The 24,004-nt window shown below is 44.3% G+C and overlaps 1 protein-coding gene across 1 annotated transcript in view; it reads right to left on the bottom strand.

The window, feature by feature from the left end:
• Window positions 1-438: 438 nt before the first annotated feature.
• LMX1A (LIM homeobox transcription factor 1 alpha) overlaps window positions 439-24,004 on the bottom strand; it is a 123,689-nt gene continuing 100,123 nt past the window's right edge. Inside the window, exons 5-9 of the mRNA XM_015814660.1 lie at window positions 16,808-16,974; window positions 11,551-11,628; window positions 9,148-9,217; window positions 6,579-6,752; window positions 439-599 (exon numbers count right to left, since the gene is read on the bottom strand). Of these exons, the coding sequence (XP_015670146.1) occupies window positions 439-599; window positions 6,579-6,752; window positions 9,148-9,217; window positions 11,551-11,628; window positions 16,808-16,974 (650 nt within the window). The remainder of the gene's footprint in view (window positions 600-6,578; window positions 6,753-9,147; window positions 9,218-11,550; window positions 11,629-16,807; window positions 16,975-24,004) is intronic.

Raw genomic sequence — 24,004 nt, 5'->3', positions numbered from 1 at the left:
TGAGTATGGAAAAGTATATGCATTTGGGGAAGAATTTTTTACTTCATCAACATTGGCAGTTTCAATGCAAACATTAAAAATAGGGAAATATCTTGCAGATACAGTCCCAACCGAAAATGTTGTGGTTTTTTTTGAAATTCACATTAGATACATCTTAACATCAAAAGAAAACATTATTTTGTTTTCTTCCATGCAGTGCTTTCTTCTATAAATTGACTTGCAAAGGGAAAACAATTCTGAAACTACTCTTTCAAATATTCCTGTTTTTCCTGAACTTTCCAAATGAGAAATGAATTTTAGAAAATTCAAATATATGAAATATTCATGTGGTTTTTGTATGCTGTGTTCTCCTGATGAAAAAAGTAGACTTCCCATTTTTTCCTCCATATAACTTCTGCAATGAATCCAGCACTCTGTTTATTCATGACCTCAAATTCCTCAAGATGTAAAGTAGGAGCTTTGCATTGAGTACAGATTGTCAATGGGGTTGCCCACTCTTGATTGTAAGGGCCCAGGTTCTGTTGTTTCTAAGAAACAGTTGCTCTGGTTGCCGAAGGAGGTATCATCACTATCCATCTCACAGAAAATGGGCTCAGAGCCTTCATAATAGACAAAGAAAAATGGTTAGTTGTAGCATCATCCTTCAAAAGAGACAAGTCATATTTGGAGCCACAAAAATTACTCAAATGCAACTCTACTCTGATACGATTTCCATATATTTAAATAATAGATAGAAGAGTCATCAACCATTCTGAATATCATGGCCGCTAGATGTGAACTGCAAAATTCCAGCTGATCACTAAATGGTGGCAAAAACATATTTAAAACCCTAGTTTGCTGCTGATATATCTAGTGATCATCTGGAGTTTTGTAGTCTAGATCTGCTGGGGCTATAAGATATTACAGTGATGGCGAACCTATGGCACGCGTGCCAGAGACGGCACTCAAAGCCCTCTCTGTGGGCACGCGCGCCATGCCCTGGAGATGGCAATTGTCCCTCTTCAATCAGCCGCCTGCTAACTCGCTGAGCTCCCACGTGGCCAGATGCATCCCAGCATGGCTGGTTTCCCTCCCCCCCATCCCATCCCTCCTGGCCTCACATGCTCTCCTTTTCCTGGGCACGACCCACTGCATCGCCTCCTCAGCTGTCGTCCATCCGTCCAGCTCAGAGGCAGCTTCTCTGAACTGCTGGCAGCAGGCTGCAGAGCCCCAGTGCGTGGGTCGAGGGGCTAGCAGGCTGTGGCTGCTGACGGACACTGTTGGCCCCCATGCACTCACTGGCCTGTGCGTGGGGGCCGATGGTGTCAGGCAGCAACTGCCCTGGCCCCTGCCTCGCCTTGCCCTGTGACAATGGCACCCCCGCCTTGCCTCGCCTCACCGTGCAGGACGAACCTCCTGCCCACTGCCCCATCTGCCAGAGACCCCCTGGATCTCCCTGAACCCTGCCCAGCCCCCACAGGCGTCCCGCCCCATGAGCAACATCAAAGTGACCATGCCCACCTTGGCCACACCCACCCAGTCTGCCATGACCACCACAGCCACGCCTACCCAGTGAGCCACCCCCACCCGGTGATACATAAGTGGGGTTTGGGTGGGAGTTTGGGCACTTGGTCTCTAAAAGGTTCGCCATCACTGAGATATTAGATACTAGATAAGATACTAGAACTGGCCTAGATACATACTAGATACATACTGTCAGAATCCATTTATATTTCATCACTATCTATCTCCTCTGATCTAAAACTAAATCTCACCTTCCCCTGGATTCTGCCATACTCCCAAGGGGGAGGGGGGATATGCCTGCGGGGTTATGACTTTCACTTCCTCTATTCCCTACAATGTAACCTTTTGTTTATCGCTGCTGAGTCTGCTGGCCATTACAATGTAACAAATTGCCTCCTACACTATGCATCTCTCTGAAGTTTCTTCTGCCTAACCTGGCAGTTAGAAAAAAGGGGAGGAAAGAAATACAAACATCCGGAACCTGGCTTATTTCTCCGGTCTCAAAAGGAGGTGTGAAGAACTGTGGAACATCGTACTACAAACGGAGCCGGACCAATGTTATCTTCCCCTTACCACAATGGACTTAACACCTGGGGATTGGCCAGTCTGAACCGTCTGGATGAACTGTGGGGTGGGGTTTGCTTAGGGACCCTTTAAAGCAGACATGTCAAACACAAGGCCCGCGGGCCAGATGCGGCCCACCAAGGCCCCAAATTTGGCCCCTGGAGCTGTTCCAGAAATAGCAAGGGACCAGCCCCCGCTGCCCCAGCCCTGGCCCACCCCAACCCAGCTGGGTGCCTCCCGGCACACGCACAAAAAATGGTGAGCACTCGGAGGCTGGTGGCGCGCAGTAGCAGCTGCAGCTCATTTGCCTCACCCCGCCCCACCTGTCCTGGCCTAGCCCCACCCCTCCCGGCCTTGCCCGTCATGCCTGGCCATGCCCCGTTTTACTGGGTCTCTCCTTGTCCGACTCTGCTTTGCCAGGCCTCGTCTCACCACACCTGGCTCCACTTTGCTGGGCCAGGCACCAAAGTGCCGCTGAAAACAGCAGAGTCTGTGTGCGCACCTGCCTTGCCCAGGTCAGCCAAGCTCTCCACAGCATGCTACAGCTGATCCAAGGCATGGAAAACAAAGGCTGTCGGGTGAGCTTGTAGCAGGCGAACACACAGACTCTGCTCTTTTCGGCAGCCCTTCTTGCTGCTGGGGCTGCTGCTCACCTTCCTCTGCATTAGTGCTTCCATGCCCCGCTCACCAGCCTGTTCTCACATCCTGCAAGGCTTTTCTTTCACTGGGGTCGCCCCACCCCCGAATGGGAAAGCCATGGCTGGCGGCTTCCTTCCTGAGCATGGAGATGACAGAATGGGAGCTTTAGGCTTCTGCCTGCCAGTGTGCGATAGGAGATCGCAGGGGCTGTCGGGGGGGGGGGGACATGGCAGGTGAACAGCAGCAGCTTGCGGTTTCTGGCATGGGGTGGTTGGAAGCAAAACTGCCCTTTCGGCAGGCGTAGAGTCAATCCCGGCATGGAGGCAATGGAGGGGAGGGTGAACTAAAAGGGAAGGCACTGCTCCACATGTTTTTTTAAGCTGCCAGAGGCTCCAGACAGAGGTTTCCCATTTTGACCCCTTCCCCTATCATTTCCTCTTGCTCCATGGCTCTCAGCTCACCTCTCCCAGAACTTGCACATATGTTGGGGAGAGGGTCTCACCTCCTGCAGCCCCACGCTGTGACATTGGGAAGGAAAAGAACTGGAGAGGTAAGAGAAGCTGTGATGGGAGCTTCTTGCAGCCTTCCACAGGGCTGGGGGCGGGAGCTGAGGGGGGCAGGGCACGATGCAATTGACAACACATTGAGAAAAAGAAACAAGTGCTCCAAAAAACCAGATTTCATTAGTTTGCAGCCTGCCAGCTGGGCTGGGCTGGGCTGGGCTGGGCTGGGCTGGGCTGGGCTGGGCTGGGCTGGGCTGGGCTGGGCTGGGCTGTGAGATCCCTGTGCCCTGGGAGCTCGACCAGGCTGGATCCCCCCAGCCCCGCCCAGACCACACAGGTGCCCCCAACACAAGTGATGTTGAGCTGGCCATGCCCACCTCAACCACACCCACCCTGACCACACCCATCCGGCCCCCCAAGATCAACCACAACCCTGATGTGGCCCTCAGTGAAATTGAGTTTGACATTCCTGCTTTTAAGTATTGATCTGTAAAGAATCCCTCAGATCCTGTCTATTATGCCTGCTATCAACTACTCTTAATAAAATTTCCTGTTGGAAGAAATTGTTTCCAAGAGTTCTGCTTTCTTAAGATAGATTGAAGTGGGTCCTTACATTAGACAGGATCTGCAGTAATAGTCAACTGGAAGGAAGACCCTTACCGGGAGACTTTGCAAAAAATACAGTGTTGGACAACGAGGCAGTGAAGGGAGAAAACTCCATAGAAAGGGAGCCTTCCCCTGACCGGGATCCCGCCAGTTATCGGGATCCGAGACATCATACTCCTCAGGAGAAGAAGTGGTGGAAACGTGCAACCACAAACCTCGGTGGTCGATGGGCGTTGGCAAGAAAGATGAGTGGGAAAAGAGATCGAGAAAGGTGACCCTGAAACGGGGCAGCCACCAACCCAAATGGAAGCAAGAGACGGAGAAACCCCTGCACGTTAGCGAAGAGGAAGGAAGTTGTGCACAGCACTTGAACTGGATCCTAGAGAAAGCTATTGACCTGATGAAAAGAATCCTCGGCTCTCTAGGGGAGGAGAAACCTGAACCCCACAGCTGCACCAGCACCTGGAGCTGCAGCTGGATAGATACTGAGGGGGAATCGGAACCTGTAGTCCTGGGGACGTCTGTTGAAACAGCAACTACCACTTCGGCAGCCCCCACTCCCCGCCGACCCGCAGATGGCGATCAGGATGGGAGACAATACCGTCGGCGGTGAAGGGACCGATCCATCCAAAGATTCCTGCCGCTGGACGCGAAATTCAGGGGGGAGCCGCCACACTTGGGGTTCTTCCAAACCCAAGTCCTCAGCTATAGGGAAGAATATGGACAAGACATCCCCAGTGAGAAAGCCTGTATCCGTATCGTGCAATCCGCTCTGGACGGGGCGGCCGCAGACTGGATGATGAACCTGCATGATTTCAACACCCCAGAGCTCAAAGACTTCAACCGCTTCATGTCCTCTCTGAGAAGGCAATTCGATGACCCCCTGGCTGATTAAAAGGCCCACGAGAGAATCAAGATGGTGAGGCAGGGCAGACGCCCGGTAGTCGAATATACGCAAGAATTCCAGGCCATTGCCAACAAGCTGAACTGGCTGGAAGACATCCTCCTTAGCCATTTCAAAGACTGCTTAAACTACGACCTATATGATGCTTGCCTGCCTCGAGGGGACCCACGCCAACTCAATGAATGTTACGTCCTGGCAGAGGAAGCAGAGATCAACCTACTGAAGAGGCACCACTGAGAAAAACCATGGGGCCGCTCACCTCCTGAGCCGACGCACGAGCCAGTGAAACCACCGGCTATGGCCAAGAAGTCAACGGGCTGTTTCAAATGCAGGAGAGAGGGGCATTGTGCCCTAGAATGCCGCTCAAAAACCCCTCAGCAGAACACAGACTGATCACCGGCCAGGAAATCAGGGAAGTCCCAGCCAAGCCAAAAGAACCCGCCATGAGGGCGATAGAGGCTGTGGGGTCCCCAACCCCTGCCAAGCATGGGGAGGGAACTCCAGCCTACACAGCAGGGGAGGTGGACACCTCAGACGACAGCTCGGAGGGCAAACCCCATCGCACCCATCCTCAAGACAGTGACTATATTAGCTCCCTCCATGCCCAAAGCTGTCAAAATGAAAGCATTAATAGACTCTGGCTGCACCCGCTGCCTCATTAGCCTCATTAGCCCAATGCTAGTGGGGAACTTGGGCATTCCGGTGAGGAGGCTGAAACAACCAATCTCATTTGGCCAGTTAGATAGGTCCATAGCAGGGGGGGGGGGTGCCAGCTACCCTAGCCAATTTACCAGTCCACCTATCCCTGGGGAACCATAAGGAAGACATAATGTTTGTCATGACCCCAGGCACGGAATGCCCAGTGATCCTAGGGCTGGAATTGTTAAAGAAATGGTTTGTATATTTACAATAAAAAGAAAGATTTAAACTAGAGAAAAAGAGCTGTGGGTTTGGTTCTATTAAAAATTAATGGGAAACCCTGTTGTGTGGTAGTGATGAACATATTATTGCTAGGGTCTACAAAACATTATTGAGTTTGAATTTGGAAAATGAATATGTAAAGCATTATATGATTCAATGGGCAAGGAACTTTGGACATAATGTAATGCTTGAACAATGGAAGAATATGTGAACCAAAGGTTTAAAATTTACATTAAATTACAATTTAAAAGAACATTTTTATAAGATGATGTATTGTTGATATTTAACATCAGATAAGCTATCAAGAATGTATAAAGGTATTTCAAATGAAAGTTGGAAATGCAAATATAAAGAAGGGACTTTTTATCCTTTATGCCGGATATGTGATAAAGCAAAGAAACATTGGAGATTCTCAAAGTGAATATAAAGATAAAACCAGAAATTTTTCTCTTGGATTTCATGAAAAAAGACTTGGAAAATATTTTTGAAACTTTGATGTTATATATGTTGACAGCAGCAAGATTACTTTATGCACAAAAATGGAAGGATGTTCAATCCCCACAATAGATGGATGGTTACAAAAGTTGATGGAGTTAGCAGAGAGGCTAAATTGACTGCTTTGATAAAAGAAAAAAAACAAGTACTTTTGTTTCTACTTGGAAACCGTTTCTGGACTTTGTTCTTGAGGTGGAAAAAAAGGAAACTTTGATTTTGGGTTTTACTGATTAGATCAATCTGTTGTTACAGAAATGACTAGTTTATACTATTATGCAAAAATAAAAAGTTGAGGTTCAATGCTATTTCTTATTCTACTGCACCAAAGGGAGTTGGAAGTCAATGCCTTTTCTTTCTTTTCCCTTCTTCTCTACACGTTTCTCTTCCCTTTTTCCTCCTCTACTTTCCATATTATATGCTTTTGTATTTTTTTCAGTCCTTACCATAAGGGTGCATGTGGTCCCCTGGCATCTGTGGGGGAGTAAGTCCTTGCTGGAAGGAGTCTGAGTTATAGACACTATGATCAATAACCAATATTTGTTGTGAGGCTGGTTGCAATGTGGTGTATGAATTCATAACTCCTTCAAAATTAGTGCTGTTGCCATTGCTTGTCTGAGCTGGAAGACAAGGAAGAATGAAAGAATAATAATTTTTATCTCACCTTTAATTTTGATCAACATGAGGTGGTGTACATATCTAATATTCCCATTTTCTGTACTCTACACAACAGGGATTACTATAAGTACTGCCTTGAGCTCCTGAAGTAAAAACAAAACATATATCTACAAGTATAGCTATGTACTATAGGCCACTCATTCAAGAAAACATAGATAAACTCTTTGTTAAGAAATTCCAAAGGATTGGAAAGGAGCTGATGTGGTACCAATCTACAAAAAGAGGAAAAAATGGATCCGGAAAATTATAGGATAATCAGTGTGACATCTGAGAAAATCCTGGGGAAAACAATCAAATGGAGAATTAGTGAGCATCTAAAAGCAAACAAGGTGATTATGAAAAGCCAGCATGGGTTTGTTAAAAGCAGATCATACCAGACAAACCTTATTGCCTTTTTTGATAAAGTAACTAAATTAGTGGATCAGCAAAATGTTGTGGACATAGTATACTTGGACTGCAGCAAGGCATTTGACAAAGTAGACCACAACCTACTTCTTGGTAAGATACAACAATGTGGGATAGACAATACAACCACCAGAAGGATTCACAATTGGCTGATCAACTACACTCAGTGGGTAATCATCAATAGAACTAAATTTACATGGAGGGAAGCATGCAATAGGGTACCTCAAGGTTCAGTTTTAGGTCCAGTACACTTCAACATCTTCATAAATGATCTAGATGAGGGGATAGAAGGGGAACTTATCAAATTTGCATATGACACCAAGCTTGGGAGAATTGCTAACACTTTGGAAGTTAGGCTCAAGATCCAGAAGGACCTTGACAGACTTGAACACTGGGCCCTAAGTAACAAGATGCAGCTCAGTGGTGGGAAAAGTAAGGTCCTGCATTGAGGCAGGAAAAAACAAATGCATGGATACAGAATCAGTGGTACTTGGCTCAACAGTAGTAAATGTGAAAGAGATCTAAGTGTCCTACTGGACCACCACTTAAGTATGAGCCAGCAATGTGCTGCACCTGCCAAAAAAGTCAATGCAGTCCTAGGCTGCCATCAACTTAACTGTGATTTCTGTATTCTACATACTCGTCTATGACCAAATAAAGATTTGATGGTGATGATGATGATGATGATGATGATGATGATGATGATGATGATGATGATGATGATGATGATGACGACGACAACAAGAAGTGATAGTACTGCTTTACACTACACTATTGAGACAACACTTGGAATACTTCATCCAGTTCTGGTCACCATGATCCAAAAAAGATGTTGAGATCCTGGAAAATGTGCAGAGAAGAGCAACAACAATGACAAAGGGTCTGAAGGCTAAATGGTTGAGGGAGCTGGGTATGTCTAGTCTATCGAAGAGGATAACTGTACTTGATGGGCTGTCACAAAGAAGAGGGGATTGACATATTTCTCTAAGGCACCAGAGAGCAGGACAAGAAGTAATGGGTAGAAGCTTGATAAAGAAATCCAACCTAGAAGTAAGGAGAAATTGTCTCACGGAGGTTTCAAAAATAGACTGGAAAAACGTTTGACTGGGATGGTATAAGGCTCCTGCCTTGAGCAGGGGTTGGCTAGAAGGCCTCCACTCTCCCTTCCAGCCCTATGCTTCTATGAATGATAAAACACTCATTATGACTTACGACTGGTCCTCATGCTTACTATCATCACAGCATCCCCACAGCATCAAAATTTGGGCACCTGGCAATCGGCATGCATTTATGACAATTGCAGTATCCCAGGGTCATGTCATCACCATCTAGGACCTTCCCAGCTGGCTTATGAGAAGCAAAGTCAATGGAGGAAGCCAGATTTGCTTAATGACTATGTGATTCATTTAACAACTGCAATGACTTACTTAACAAACATAGCAAAAAAAGGTCATAAAATTGGGCATCATTCACTTAACACCTATTTTCCTTAGCAACAAAAAATGTGATTGTAAATCAAATACATGAATAAATATTTTGCCAAGCAAGGAGAGCAAATTGCATATGTATCTATGTGTATATGAAAGAGAAAACGAGTATGGAGGTGTGTATATTTCTAGGCATGTATTTTCAGGTTTACATATCCACAATAGCCAAATCTTTTCCCTTCAGGCTACAGTTGTCCTACCTGTTTTTTTGTGGCTCCAGTACAGTTGCCTGGCTTTGGCTGAAATAGGTTAATCAAGCACTGAAATATATACAAAATCTGAATTTGTAAGAAGAAACAGTTGGAATATATTTTCCTTTCTTGATTAATAACCACTGTACTTTCACTGTAAAGAATTTACATCTTACTTTCAGAATGGCAGCAGGTGGTACATTTTCAAGAGAGAGAGTTTCCATGTAAAAAGAAAATTAGAGACCAAATCTTACCTGCAGTGAATCTTTGTGTGTTTTGCTGATCTTGCTGTTGCTGTTGTTGTCGCCTTGCTAATTTCTTCATCTGTGAGTAAAGTAGGAAGAAAATTCAGAACAACATAATAACTCTCCTTGGTTATCTTGAATAGTAGAATAACCTCAGAAAAAAAATGATGGATGAGTAAACAACTTAAATGATTCCTACTGATGCTACTATGGTACTCTGATACCTTTCATCTGTTGAATTCTGTGAAGGATATACTGGGAGAAGCTCACAAGCTTCCTACACCTATAAAATGATGAGAAATTCCTGCTTCATGTTTATTCAATCACCTTTACCTTTCTACATAGAGATAGCCCTCACGTATTGACCATTTGTTCAGCAACTATTCAAAGTTATGACAGCACTGAATGAAGGATACTTACAACAAGTTCTCAAAGTTCCAACTGCGGCAGTGCCCCACAATCATGTGACCATAATTTGTATTCGTGACCTTCTATGCCAGTTTCCCATAAGCAAAGTCAATTGGGAAGCCAGCAGGGAAAATCACAAATTGCTCTGTAAGTCCTACGTCCTATCTTCCAGTGCACCACATCACACATTATTTCTCTGGGCTTCCCTGCACTCACATATATCAACCTGCAACAATCCCCTCCCTCAACTCACATGTGGCCTCTGCTGGGCCTCCTAGGGCTCCCCTCCATCCCCCCACCCCTGTGGCACCCCTGTGCTCCTTACTTGAACTCCTGGGACTTCCCACTTATGGTTACAATGGCAACTGAGGCTACTGAATTGACCTTTCTAAATGATTACAGTCACATGACACTACAATTTATGACTGCATCCCAATTGTCGCTGTAATTTGAGTACTACCTGTACTCATAGCTCTGCTCTTGCCTACAGCTGCTGTTTATTTTTTGTACTCATTCAGCTCCCCTCTCTTTATATTAATATAGTACAAAAGAAATAATTTCAGTCTGACTGAATAAACTCTTATGTAGCTTTGTCCAAAAAGCTAATGGAAATATAAATTCCCCATGACACCCCTTCTATGTATGCTCCTTGTACTATCTTAGATAATTTCCTGTACTAAAGAATATAGGAAACAAACATTTACACACCCAGTTTATTTTCTGTAGGAATATCAGTCTTATAAATTTTCAAAATTTAACTTAAAAATCCCACTGAAAGTTTTAAATTTTTATATACCAGGTTCATAAGCTACTTTTATGTACAAATGCACTATTTTCAAGTTTTTAGCTGGAGCCTCCTCTGTGTTATACATTACCCTCACCCTCAAATCTCTTAAAAAGAGTGCCAGTTTGGTCTAATGGTGAAGGCACCAGGTCAGAAACTGGAAGACCGTCACTTCTTGTCATATTTTAGTCATGGAAACCAGCTGGTGACTTTAGCCCAGCCACTTTCTCCAAGCCCAACTCACCTTACAAGGTGATGTTGTGGAGAAAATAGGAGGAAGGAGTATTAGGTATGTTCACTGCCTTGAGTTATTTACAAAAATAATAAAGGCAGGATTTTAATAATATAAAGAATATTTTTCATTCATCAAAACTTCCTAGCTCCTGCCCTACTTCTTTTTAAACTCTAGAGGTTTCATAGCTATGGACACATCTGGGATGTAAACAATTTTCATATAAATTGCTGAAGAAATTTTGACAAGGGGAATGGTGAAAAGATTTATTTCTTCCTTGTATAAAGTTGAAGATGCCTTTTTCATAAAATCCTTCTGAAAAAAATCCTATTTCTTAGTTGCAATTTCCATATGTTGAATGTTGTCTGATTACTTTTGCCACCAAAAACTGGAAATCTAGAAGGGGGGAATTTCCTCAAATAGGAAACACTTCTCTGGCATAAAGCAAACCAACCAAGAACTTATTAATATGAAAACTTTGAACATATTGACATAAAATTAGGAAAGAATTCGTATGTCATCAAATTCTTCCAAGAAATAAATATTTCCTTAGGTAGGGAAAGCATTGCAAAAGTTGCACTGACTAGAAAGATTTTATTTTAAAACAATCCTTAAAATTATAGCACCAGATATTCTTTTTTAGCAGTATTTACTAATACTCTTTTTAGAGCTAGAAAAACATTTCATTAAAATTTGACAAAAAGAAGATAGACAAAAAGAAGATAGAAGAAATGAGCTTACATAAAGGCGTTAGTAACTTTATGCCATTGTTTTGAGAATGTTGGAAGTTAATGTTTTTCTTGTGCACATTAAATATTCTGCATGTTATGGTAGTTGAATTGTCAGTCTGTGCAATATATATTGGAACTCTAGTCCATTAACTCCTATTTCTGGCATTACTGGGGAAAGGGTATACACGGCTGATGTAGATAGGTACTCCTCTCCTAGCAAATATCATATTTAATTATTAATGTAATTATTACGGTACCTTAGCTCTTTGATTCTGGAACCAGACCTGTACAACTCGAACACTAAGACCTGTCTCAGCTGCTAATGTTTCTCTTACCTTTAGGAAATGCAGAACATGTAAATTATATTCAGTATCACACAGACAAATGATCAGCAAAATGTAAAATGTTTACACAACATTTTCAGCTTTCAACATGTCCCAGTATTTCAAATTTCCAAATATATTGCAAGGTCTCTCAAAATATGAATGACAAGAATGTTTTATAAACCTGTGCTCACTTTACGTTTCAAAAATAAATTTAAAAACTCCATAATGCAGCAGTTCTGTTTAATTGATAACCAATTACTTCAGATCTCTAGCTATCTAGGTGATTTTTAGGGGTTCTGAAAAATATATATTACTGCCGCAAAGTAACTGCTATCTAGAAAAACAAACTATGACCGATGGATCCCATTCTGATTAGTGGATCAGCATTTGCCCTAAACAAAATATTTTTTCTTGATTTTTTTTTCTAGAGAGGGATGGGAGAATGGGGCTGAATCTTAGTGTTTGCATAAGAGTACTTAGATTTGTTTTTTTAAAAAAATCTGTTTTTGAAGTTTTTAATGGTTCTTAGGCCTTATTTGTTCTGGAATTGGATTTTCTTCAAGTCAACATTGAAAGTTTTGAAATAGACAGAGTGAGTGAGTCAATAGCCTTCTGATGGTGAAGAGACTGGCCCTTGAACTGGTATTTTGGATGTGCTCAGCATGTTCCCACCAGGGAAGATGAGGCCCAGTTCATTCTGGTGCTGGAAACTTACTCAAAATCCTGCTACAGTTGACTAGGATGAGTCATGCTGGAAGGGAAGCTGGTCCCTGCAACAGATGGGTAAGCAGAAACTCTTTATGATGTTGTGGTGAAGAGACAGGGTAGTGGGTTCTGAATTGGTTGGGGATAAAATATCAGACTTGTCTGAACATTGCAGCTACCTGACCATTAAACACACCTAATGGCTTCCGCCCACAGATTCCACTCTGGATAACATTTTCCATTTGACTGCTCGCAGAGCATCCCTGCTGGACTGCTCATGTGATTCATGCCTGAAAGATTAATATCTTTGACTAGTTTGGTATTGCAGACTAGAATATATGATTTAGTATTATTCCAGCAAGTAATACTGATGGAATTAAGGACTAGAAAAGATGTTAAAGATTTGTAGGATAATATATGGGCATCTTTTCTAAGAATCTGACTTTCCTGTCTCTGCTGAATGCAGAAGCAGTGTGGGAGCCTACTGTGAGTGATGGTGGGATCAACTGTGAGTTGTTGAGGGTCTTTCAGTTGCATGATTCGCAGAAATTGGGGCAGAAAGGATGGGAGGTGACAGAGGGAATAGGGCAGGCAGTTCCATCTGAGTGGTGATCAGCAGAGAAAGATATGAGAGGGAGCTGGGAGTAGACTATACACGGGCAAGACAGAGTCAATATTTAATATTCATTTCACCTTCCAGTTCCTAAAAGTGCTTTTTCAAAAAGACAACTGGACTGTTTTTTCCTTGAGGAAGAAGAAGATGCTTTGCTCTTCTTCTTCAAAGCTTTATCAGTTATGATGGTAGGAGATGGAAGAAAAGGTTCTGACAGGATGGTGCAGGGGAGATGGAAGGATTGTATTTCTTTGCAGTCATCTGGTTGTTAGCACTCTCTCTGAGAGCCATTGAGGCCACTTGAGGGTTTATCTGCACCCTCAGGATCACCTGAATCAGAGTGATTTGATGAAGGCCCAGTTAGAAATGTCTGCTACAAGACAGCACATTAGGCAACAGAACTAACCTCAGCCCAGATCGCATATGTGCCATATTGGACCTCTGCCTGACTACTACCTATTTTAAATACAATGAAGGTTTCTACAGACAAAAACACAGCTGTGCCATGGGTTCACCTGTGCTTCCCATTGTGGCCAATCTCTACATGGAAGAGATACAAACCAAAGTCCTAAAATCCTTCACAGGATTTCCACTCACTCACTGGTATAGATATAGGGATGATATTTGGGTCAAGATTAAACACAGGAAGTGGAAGCCTTCACTAAAAACACATCAACTCTGTGGATAGATATATTAAGTTCACATGAGAAAATGTTAAAGAAAACAGCCTGGCTTTCCTGGACTGTTCAGTGCACATTAAAGAAGACAGAAGCCTTAACTTTGAAATTTACAGAAAACCCACACACATATCAGTATTTACATTTTGATTCTCACCATCCACAGTAGGACAAAATGGGACTGATCAGAACCCTACACCATCAGGCTGAAAGTTTACTCACCAGTAAAGGGGGAAAAGAAAAAGAACTGAAACACATCAAGGAATCCCTCAGTTATCCTCAGTTATATGTGGTTATCCTAAATGGGCCTTCATCAAATCTAAAAAAAAAAAAAAAAGGCCCAGCAGGAGCTCCTTCATTACAGACAAAGAAGAGAACAACAAATGAAGCAACATTGTCATTCCACACATTGTAGGAATATCTGAAAACCTTAGGAGGATTTTCAACCAACACAACATAATTGTACACTTTAAACCCAAGAACACATCAAGGCAGAAACTTGTCTACCCCAAGGATAAAACATCCAGACACAAACTGAGTAATGGGATATATGCAGTACAACGCAGTGAGACATATGCAGATCTGTTCATTATTAAAACAAAACCACCATTTCACAAGTGCATGGCACAACATAGGACATCAAACCCATCAATACATGATTAAACGGTCCATCTGCATTTGAAAGACAAAGGTCACTCTTTTGAAGATAGCAAAGTCCACATTTTGGATAGAGAAGACCATTGCTTTGAAAGAGGGGTAAAAAGAGTCCATCTATATTAAAATTGAACAGCCCTCTTTCAACAGAGAGATAGGAATATGACACCGCTTATTTCTAGGCTACAACGAAGTCCTTTCAGCAGTTCAAAAAAGATTCCACAATCATTTGCACTCTGATTCAGGTGACTCTGACGGCACAGATAAACCTTCAAGTGGCCTCAACAGCTCCCAGAGAGAGTGCAACCAACCAGATGACTGCAAAGAAATACAATCCTTCCATCCCCCACCACCATCCTGTCAGAACCTATCCTTCCATCTCCCTACCATTATAACTGATGAAGTTTCTTGGATGAAAAGTGAAATATCTTCTTCTTCCCCCTCAAGGAAAAAAAAGAGTCCAGTTGCCTTTTTGAAAAAGCACCTTTGAGATAACTATGATTTGGATGACTGAGAATCTCCATAGACATTTTCTCCCAGTTCCTAGTATCATCCTGTTGCCAGGTCATTAGATCCACAGTGGTCCTGTCTGGTGCTGTTAAATTCCAGGTTGTTGTTTAATAAGGCTCCTCTCATCCACTACCGTACAATGGATAAGGCAATTTACTGCCATATATGACTGAGATCTGAGTGGCTTGTATGGATGTGATTAGAGAAGGTGTCCCCTTTCTGAAATTTGCCCACTGAATTTAGACTTTAGCAAGCTACAAACCAAGAGAGTGGGGTAAGGTGGCAGCTGCTTGTGGCTTTTAGAAGCTCTGTACTATAGATAACCAGATGGGACATTCTAGTTGAAGATGGACTCTAGGGGCAGATGGGTTTGCTGCTACTGAACTGGTCTCTCTGCTGCACATCAATTTTCCTGCCTAAGTCACATGATTGTTGCTGAATTGGCAGTGGAGTCTCAAAGACTGATGTTTTTGGAAACTACACCCACACGTAGTGTAGAGTCTGGTGTGATTCATTTATTGGCCTGACCCAAATTATTCAGAACTCAGTGAACACAAATAGTCATATGCTTGATCTGTTTGGTTTTTGTTGTTGTTGTTTTGTCTCAGGATAATTGCAATATGTTCTAAAGTAAAGGTCAATTGTTATGGTCAGGTTGCTCTCCAATTGCTTTTCAGCTTATGGACAGCCACTCCTTCAGCGGGGAAAGTGAAGCTATTTGATTGGTCTGCCCTAGACCAATGGATTGGATAGGTTTCAGAAGGAGTTTGGAGGTTCTCTTCTGAATCTGGTGAGCAGCATTGATGTATGATAAGGACCTTGGACTTAATTGCTCCTGCACAGCTCTTAACTTTTCTGAGGAGCTTTGAGAGATGAAATGACAGAAGAGAGACCTAGTTCACTGTTGGAGGAAGATGAATTAATCTGACTGAGTTAGGAACTCATATTAGAGATTACATCATGGCAGTAATAGTGGCAAAACTTAATTACTTTTCCACTCAGATCATGTCTACAGAGGGCAGCTATTTAGTATATTCTAGGCATTTGCTCATAAAGTTGCTCAGACTCTGACTGAGATGGCTCATACTCTGTTAAATGTTAAGACCCAGTCTTTCTTGGTTTACCTTGAAAATATCACTCCTGGCTGAAGGATCCAACCTCCCTTACACTACTTGGAGGACCCTGAATAGGTTGAGAGTTGGAGTGCCTATCTGCTGAAGTGGAGGCTCTTAGCAGATAACAACATGTTGTGTGAATGTGGAGAGATGCAGACCCCGGCCCATCTGCTGGTATGTTGGCTACTGCCAGAAACATGTATCAATAATGACTTATTTTTGGTCAGTGACAAAGCCAAGAAGATGGCTTCATTCTGGCAATTTAAAGTTTGATCTAGACACAGAAGAAGAAGAGATTCCTGAGGAGGTAGAGAGATTCTTTGAGACTGTCAGTAAGGCCATTTATTAGATCCATGCCCATCCTGCTTAGTTAAGGCCTCCCAAGAGGTGATTTATGATGGATCCATCATTCTTGAGAGACAGGTGGTTTAATCTCCTTGAAGACAGCGGTGCATCCCCTTCACAAAAAGCCATCATTAGATCTATTTTAATCCAGTCTCCAATCTTTCTAGGTAATGTTGAGGAAAAAGCAGATAGAGTTCCAGATGATTGTTAAAGAATTAGTTATTCTATTTATCTAAATAGAAAATCTAAACCAATTTCAGTTGGGTTTCAGATTACGGTAGTATGGAAGAGCACTTACTGCATTTTTAATGGGTTGTTATGGAGACAGGACAGAAGCAGTGTATTAGATTTAATTGCATGTTGCTCAGAGTATGTGCTGAATGGGGTGACCCTTATAAATTAAATTAGAAATATAAATAAATATTGTCTTTGGTCCACAATATGCATGAGTTATGGAAACATGAATCTCTGTAAATATCTTGGATACAAAGACCTTAGTTACTAAAAACTGCCAACCATAATTGTTCCTACATATAAGATTCCAATCTCTTCTAATTATTAAAATGTACCTTCCTACATGGCTTAGAAGATACTTCAAATGATGCTTTAAATGCTCGGCGTTGCTGTGTGGTTAGGATTGTCCGGGGCCGCTTGGGCCGTTTATGATCCCTGATCTCCTCAGATACTTTCCCAGTCTCTTCCATTTTGCAGAAGCTTGCTTCATCATCACTTTTACCTTATAATATGAAAACATCCCATTGCAGTAAAATTCACAAATTGTTATAATTAAAATCTTTAGCTTGAAAATGTTGCACATAAACTTTAATAAATGAACACAGATGTAATTTGGGAAGCTCCTTCCAATAAAGTGTTGTGCAGTACTATGTGTACATGTTGGCATGCACCTGCCTCACAGGATTGCTGTTGTGAGGAAAACAGGAGGAGGAAAGAATATTAGGTATATTTACTGTCTTATAAATCACTTTGTATTATGACTGATGTCTAAATTCAGAGAATGTAGTTTTAAACAAATACATGACACATTCAAATTTTAATTCCAACTTGCAATCTAAATTGGATACCTTGCAGTGTACCATGTTAATACCACTTTATGTCTATGTAGTCAAAGTCTGCATAGAATCAAAAATACCATTGTAAAAATGACAGAATATATGAAACATTGGCATAATGATATTGTTCTAATTTAAAAAAGTTTTTCCCTGAATTAAAAGAAGCTTCTCAGATATTTTGCATGTCTGTTTGTTATTTGCCAGAATGTGTTTTCAGACATTCAATTTATTTTGAATGCAAAAACAGAACAACATGAGGCAACTGAAGTAAAAGGAATTAGTGGTTTTTCTCTTCCAGTTCTTGATCTTGAAGAATTACATGGCAGCCCTCCCAAGAACAGCTGGATATATTGCATTTGGTAAATGAAGGTAAATGAGAATTTAAAATTAAGTTGCATGTTATGTTAAACACACACAGGGTGCAGTGGCTCTTCTAATCTGAATTTAGAAATATACAAGCATGTGGAAACTTTAAAAGAAAAGGATTTGCACTGAAATCCCTTTTTAAAAAACCCAATGCAAGGCAGGGAGAATTTTCTGAAGCAAGTGGCTGTAGGTAGGAAGTTCATCCTGACCTATTTGCATACAGTTATCTCATTTAGGGTCATTTAGTTTTTTAAACTCTTGCAACTATTTACAGTTTTGTAAATGTGTTTTGAGGGCTTATCCTGGATGTGTAGCTGTTTTATTACAATTACAATTGGTATCAGATTTTAAAGTAGAACAAATAAACACTTATCCTCAGTATTCTAAAAAATGGGACTTTATTCCTGCCCTATTTCTTTTGTCCAAACTTGTTACCCCGCAGCTGTGTTGATTTGGAATTCCACCACTCCCAACAAGCCTGGGGGATTGTTGAGAGCTGGAAAATGGAAGACTGAGGAAGACCAACTCAGAGAATTAGAGTGATAAAATATTTCCCTCCTCTAACTGCATTTGAAGCATGAAACATAAAAAGCTTTAAAATGACTGTGGAAAAATAGTGCAGAGAAGGCTGAGGAAATCCTGTCCAAAGAAAGAAAAGTAGCTTCAACACCCCTGAACACCTGCTCATCAAATCCCCCCAAATAGTGAAAAGTTGATTCTGCTTTAACATGGCAATGCCTTTAATTAACTCTGTCTTTCAAGCCCTCCACAGACAGGGTAGGAATTAATTAATCTTTAAAACTCCTCATGTCACATGGGAAAGGATGACAGGCAGTGTATATTGTCTGCACTGACCTCTGGGCAACCTCAAGACACAACAGGAGAAAGCAATGAAATACTGGATTCATGAAAAAGATGAAAAAAAATCTTTAGTTTGAGGGAATTAGGGGAAGGAGAGATGTTAGTACCTTTTTAATTGGAAAGAAGGCGCTTCTTTCACAGGCCTCTGTTTACTTAGGCTTGGCCACTGGGGGTCAGAGGAGAGAATCATTGAACGAGGGGCTTTACAGATTATGGACAACATATGGTTTCCAGTATTTTGTGCTTTATCTTCATTTTCTCACAAAGATGGTCCTGAGTTTTCATGCTGCTACTTGATCCCCTGGATTTCTAAATGGGATTGTAAAGAAAGATGCTGACCAAGCAGGAATTTGCTGTCATATCATAGCCTGTTGAAGCTGATTAAACGTCCTGGAGAAGGTCTGTTCTTGCTTGCAGACATGTGCATTCCTACTTTGTTTTGAGTTACAGACTACTTCTGCTGCTAAGCTAAATGTGTTTGCAACAGAGTGTGCAACAAATTAGGACAAACCTTGGAGATGCTTGGCCTCACACAGGAATCTGGAAAACTCCAAGAGGCTTTCCATTTAGAACCTTAGTTCTTTAGGATTTGTTAAATTATAAGCAAATAATTCCAAAATCAAGTGGGGTATTTTTAAGTAAAGAATACTAAATTGGCAATGATGACATACATTGGAACAAAAGATATTGTACAAATTCAAATCAAAATTCTATCCAGTGGACTGATCTTCACAGTGATGAGGGAATTCCTAGTGAACCTGGGAACAATAGAGATCAATGGTTGTTTATATTATAGTAACAATATTGTTTCTGAACACAAGCACAAAGATGAGAGACCCCCTGATCAATTATTGTCAAAACCTTTTTTTTATTTGCATTGATACAGCCAAAGTAGCATAATCAAATCTGGACAGATTTTATATAAAATGGCAAAATAATGGATAAGACAGTGGTTTCATTAAGAAAATCCTTTACCTAATATAAACAGGAATATTAATGCTGGCCCTAAAGACCAATGCAGTGGTAAGATGTTAGAGTGAAAAAGTAGGATGCAATAGTATTCTCCTATTCAGTGATGTCAAGAGATGGCTTGGTACAATTGTATACAAGCTTTTAAAGTAATTTTTGCGAACTAGGTTACTAGCAACTGAAAGAGCCTCAGCTGGCACTAGGAAAAAGTCATTGTATTTTTTCATTGAATATTTATTATTTTTAATCTATCATATTACTTTATTTTTATAGCCAGAAAACTACATTTTTTTCCAGAAGATGGCAGCATTTTGCTGATTCTGTTTTACATGGGGCTATTATTTTCAAAAATGTATTCCTGTTAAAACTGGCATTTCCAAAGTAAGCAATACAACACAACTCATCTAAAAACAGGAATCCATAGTTACTCTTTTGTTAAAATGATTCCAGCTTTGCTGAAAAGTTTCTATTGGTTACAAGATCCAGTGTTTACTTTGCAGCTCTTAAAAAAAGAACATGGATCTTCTTATCTCTTCCTGGTCTCCCCGTCACCTCTTAAGATCCTGAACCAGAGCCAGAATTCTAACATAGGGGTGAGGTAGGAAACTGAAAAGCATCACAGGCAATAATAGGAGATGGAGATGATGGGCCTGGCCAGCCTCTGGCATCAAGTCCAATAGTTAATAATACCTGAACAGGAAAGTAACTCTAAATCAGATTCTTCTTTCACGGGATTGAAATATTTTACACAAACATCTCAAGCATTTCCAAAGTTACTTGCAAATCTGTCAATATGGAATTAACAGTGAGGTAATGGGGTGATACTTCCAGACTCAGACGTCTTTTCCTTCCTTCCTTCCTTCTTTGCTCCATAGAAAAGAATAAGTTACCCAGTGGAAAAAGGGCACAATGATTTAGATAAGTACTCATCAGCAAAGTACTAGATTAGTCCAAGAATCTAAAGAACAATTTGTACAATAAGACTGAACTTCCTTTTCCCTTTGGCTCAGTGTTTTTTGCTCTTGAGGTTTGTGTGTATATATAAGATTTATGTCCTAGAGACAAGCAAAGTTATAATAAGAAGCCATCACAAGACTATAAACACCTACTAAGCTTGGACTTTTAATCTCAAGAGCTAGTGGGAGAGAAAGAAAAATTTGACTTTTGACTTTTGATTAGTCTGATTGGGAGAGACTTTTAAGCTATTTTCAGGGAGATTGAACACTTTGAGCATTGTAGATTATAACCTTGCCTGACTGAGTCGCCAAACAACGCAGTCCGCCATTTTCCCCCCCTTTTCCTTAGCTGTGCTACTCCCTCTTATTCTATTGGCTTTTGAAAGCCAATAGAATAGACTCTATTCAAGAGACTCTATTCTATTGGCGTTCAAAAGCCAATAGAATCTATTGGCTTTCGAAAGCCAATAGAATAGACTCTCTTGAATAGAGTCTAATTCTATTGGCTTTCAAAAGCCAATAGGAATTGTCCAGGCTGTCTCTGCCCTGCTGAGCCCGCCAAAAATCCCAGTCTGTAAACGGTGCTGCAAGTTGTCTGCAGCTAAGGCGAGCTTTCTGGACGTTTCCACCCCTCCCTGCTGAGCAACTACTAAATGTAAGTAAAAGAGGGCCAGGGGTGGGAGGTGGGAGGCCGGCGGGCGCAGGGAGGGTTGCTGGCACGCGTGGGGCCCAGCGAGTGCCTTACCTCCCTTGGGCTGGGCCAGCTGGTGGCCCAGCCGGTGGTCACCCTGCGCCCTCGCTGCCGCATGCCATGGCTGCCCAGGAGCGCCTGGGTCTGCCTGCCGCTGCACCGAACGTGCGGTGGCCAAGGTAAGGCTAGCGGAGCAGCGGCGGGCGCAGGGAGGGTTGCTGGCGCGTGTGGGGCCCGGCGGGTGCCTTACCTCCCTTGGGCTGGGCCAGTTGGTGGCCCAGCTGGTGGTCGGCCTGCGCCCTCGCTGCCGTGGGCTATGGCCGCCCAGGAGCGCCTGGGCCTGCCTGCCTGCCGCCACACCAAATGTGCGGTGGCCAAGGTAAGGCTAGCGGAGCAGCGGCAGGCGCAGGGAGGGTTGCTGGCGTGCGTGGGGCCCGGCGGGTGCCCTACCTCCCTTGGGCTGGGCCAGCTGGTGGCCCAGCCGGTGGTCGGCCTGCACCATCGCTGCCACTTGCCAGCTATGCCTCGGCCGGCGCATGGGGCAGCACCACACATGCGCGGCGCTCCCGGGCCAAGGCGGTTGCTGGGCAATGGCCTGAGTCCATCCTCGGCCTGCCCAGCGTGCGCTCCAGCCGCAGGAGAGGAGGCGGACTGTGTGCGCCTCCTCCTGCCCCGCCCGCAAGGCAGCGTGGGCGCAGGGAGGGTTGCTGGCACGCGTGGGGCCTGGAGGGTGCCCTACCTCCCTTGGGCTGGGCCAGCTGGTGGGCCAGCCGGTGGTCGGCCTGCGCCATCGCTGCCGCTTGCCAGCTACGCCTCGGCTGGCGCAGGGGGTGGCACCACGCATGCGCGGTGCTCCCGGGCTGAGGCAGTTGTTGGGCAACGGCCTGCGTCCACCCTCGGCCTGCCCAGCATGTGCTCCAGGCACAGGAGAGAAGGCGGAGCGTGCGCGCCTCCTCCTGCCCCACCCACAGGGAAATACAGGTAGTCCTCGACTTACGACCACATGGTTTGGGGTCGCGGCATTAGGAAGGTTGAGGACCACTGTATTAGAGGATCTCCAGGAATGATACCTCAAGAAAAAACAAACACCTTTCAGAAGGAAATATACTCTATGCTACAACTAATTCACCAAACAATTGTTGCATACAAAGAGAACATAAAAAGAAACCATAATGAGACTAAAAATAATTTAGATAATATAAATGAGCAAATCTCCAAATTAAATCTACAACTAGAAAGTTCCCAGACAACACTACAAAGTATGAACAAATAAACCAGAGATCAGAATGTGAAGCAGAGGAAATGGATCTAGAGACGGAAGAGATGAAAGAAGGGAAATATAAACTACCATACACAAATAAAATACTGGAAGACTTATTCATAACAATGAAAATGCAAAAGACCCTTTACCCCAGGCATGTCCAAAGTCCGGCCCGCGGGCCATTTGCGGCCCGCGGCCCGGTTTAATCCGGCCCTCGAACAGCCCTCCCTGCTCTATGTAAATGCGGCCCTCCCACGGCCCTCCGGCAAGTCCCATGAGAGAGAGAGAGAGAGACAGAGACAGAGACAGAGGCACTTGCACTTCTGTCTCTCTCTCTCTCTCTCTCTCTCTCATGGGACTTGCCCCCTCGCAGGACTCCTCATTGGCCCTGCGCCCGGGTGTCCCGCCCCCTGGGAGAAGGGCGGCCAGGAAGTCCCTTTCCCGGGCTGGCCCTGTCCCAGGCGCACGTGGCTGGGGAGCCATGCGGGGAAGCCCCGGGATCCCCGCTGGGAGCAACCCCCCGGAGCCTTTGCTGAGTGGGCCAGCCCTCCCATAAGCCGCAGCCCCGAGAGAGCAGCCCCTGCGATGTCCAGCCGGCGCAACCGTTGGCCAAGCAGCAGCAGAGCCGGAGATGGAAGGTCAGTGGCAGGGGGGGAGGGAGGGAGCTCTGAGTCCGCAGAGCACCGCCGCGAAGTGGCTGCGAGGCAGGTGATTCGCCCCCCCCGGCTTACTTGTTCCAGTCTCGGCTGGGGCATCGCTTCCTGGGCCGCTCCCCGGGCAGCCGAGCCAGCCACATGTCTCCCCGTGCTGGGCAGCAGTCATGGCTGGTGCGGCGGCCAGCGGGAGCATCGCTCCCCGGGAAGCCGAACCGGCCACATGTCTCCCCAGCCTGGGCCGGACGGCAGTCAGGCATGAAGCTCGCCTGGCTGCCGCAGGGCTCTCCGCCGCCCGGCCCCACCTTGGCCCCATTGGTGGCACCCTCCTCGGGCACTTTCAGGGAGCCGCCGCTGCTGCCCTCGTTGCTGCAGGAGAAGGAGACCTTGGGATGCGAGGGCGGCGGGGCTGGCGGCGATCGGGACCCCCCCTCGTCGGTACTCCCTGTTGCCGGCGCGGCTGCCCATGGTGCACCTGGCCTTGGCGCACTCCTCCTAAGACGGCGAAGTGGCTGAAGATGCGGCGGGGGCGGCGGCCGGGCCAGGGGCAGCGACGGGGACCCCGACAATGCTGCAGTGGCTGCCGCCAGAGACGCTGCCTCCCGTCCTGCTCCCCCTCCCTGCCCGTTTGGCTGAGGACGCAATGGGGCTGCCGCCACTGGAGCCGCTGCCTCCTGTCCTGTTCCCCCTCCCTGCCCCTCCCTGCTTGTTCGGCTGAAGAAGCGATGGGGGGGCGGCCAGGAGCTTCTACCTTCCGTCCTGCTCTCCCCACCCGTTCGGCGCCATCTGCCTTTCATTCTCTCTCTCTCTCCTAACCTGGAGGGAGAGGGAGAGAGAGAAAGAGGAAAGAAAGAGAAGAGAAAGAGAGGAGAGAGGGAAAGAGAAAAAGTGGAAAGAGAAAGAGGAAAGAGAAAGGGGAAAGAGAGAGAGAAAGTTAGA

This window comes from Protobothrops mucrosquamatus, unplaced genomic scaffold (assembly GCF_001527695.2).
Source record: "Protobothrops mucrosquamatus isolate PMUCROS unplaced genomic scaffold, P.Mucros_1.0 scaffold271, whole genome shotgun sequence".
Lineage (NCBI taxonomy): Eukaryota > Metazoa > Chordata > Lepidosauria > Squamata > Viperidae > Protobothrops > Protobothrops mucrosquamatus.
This window is presented reverse-complemented; position numbering and strand designations above follow the sequence as displayed.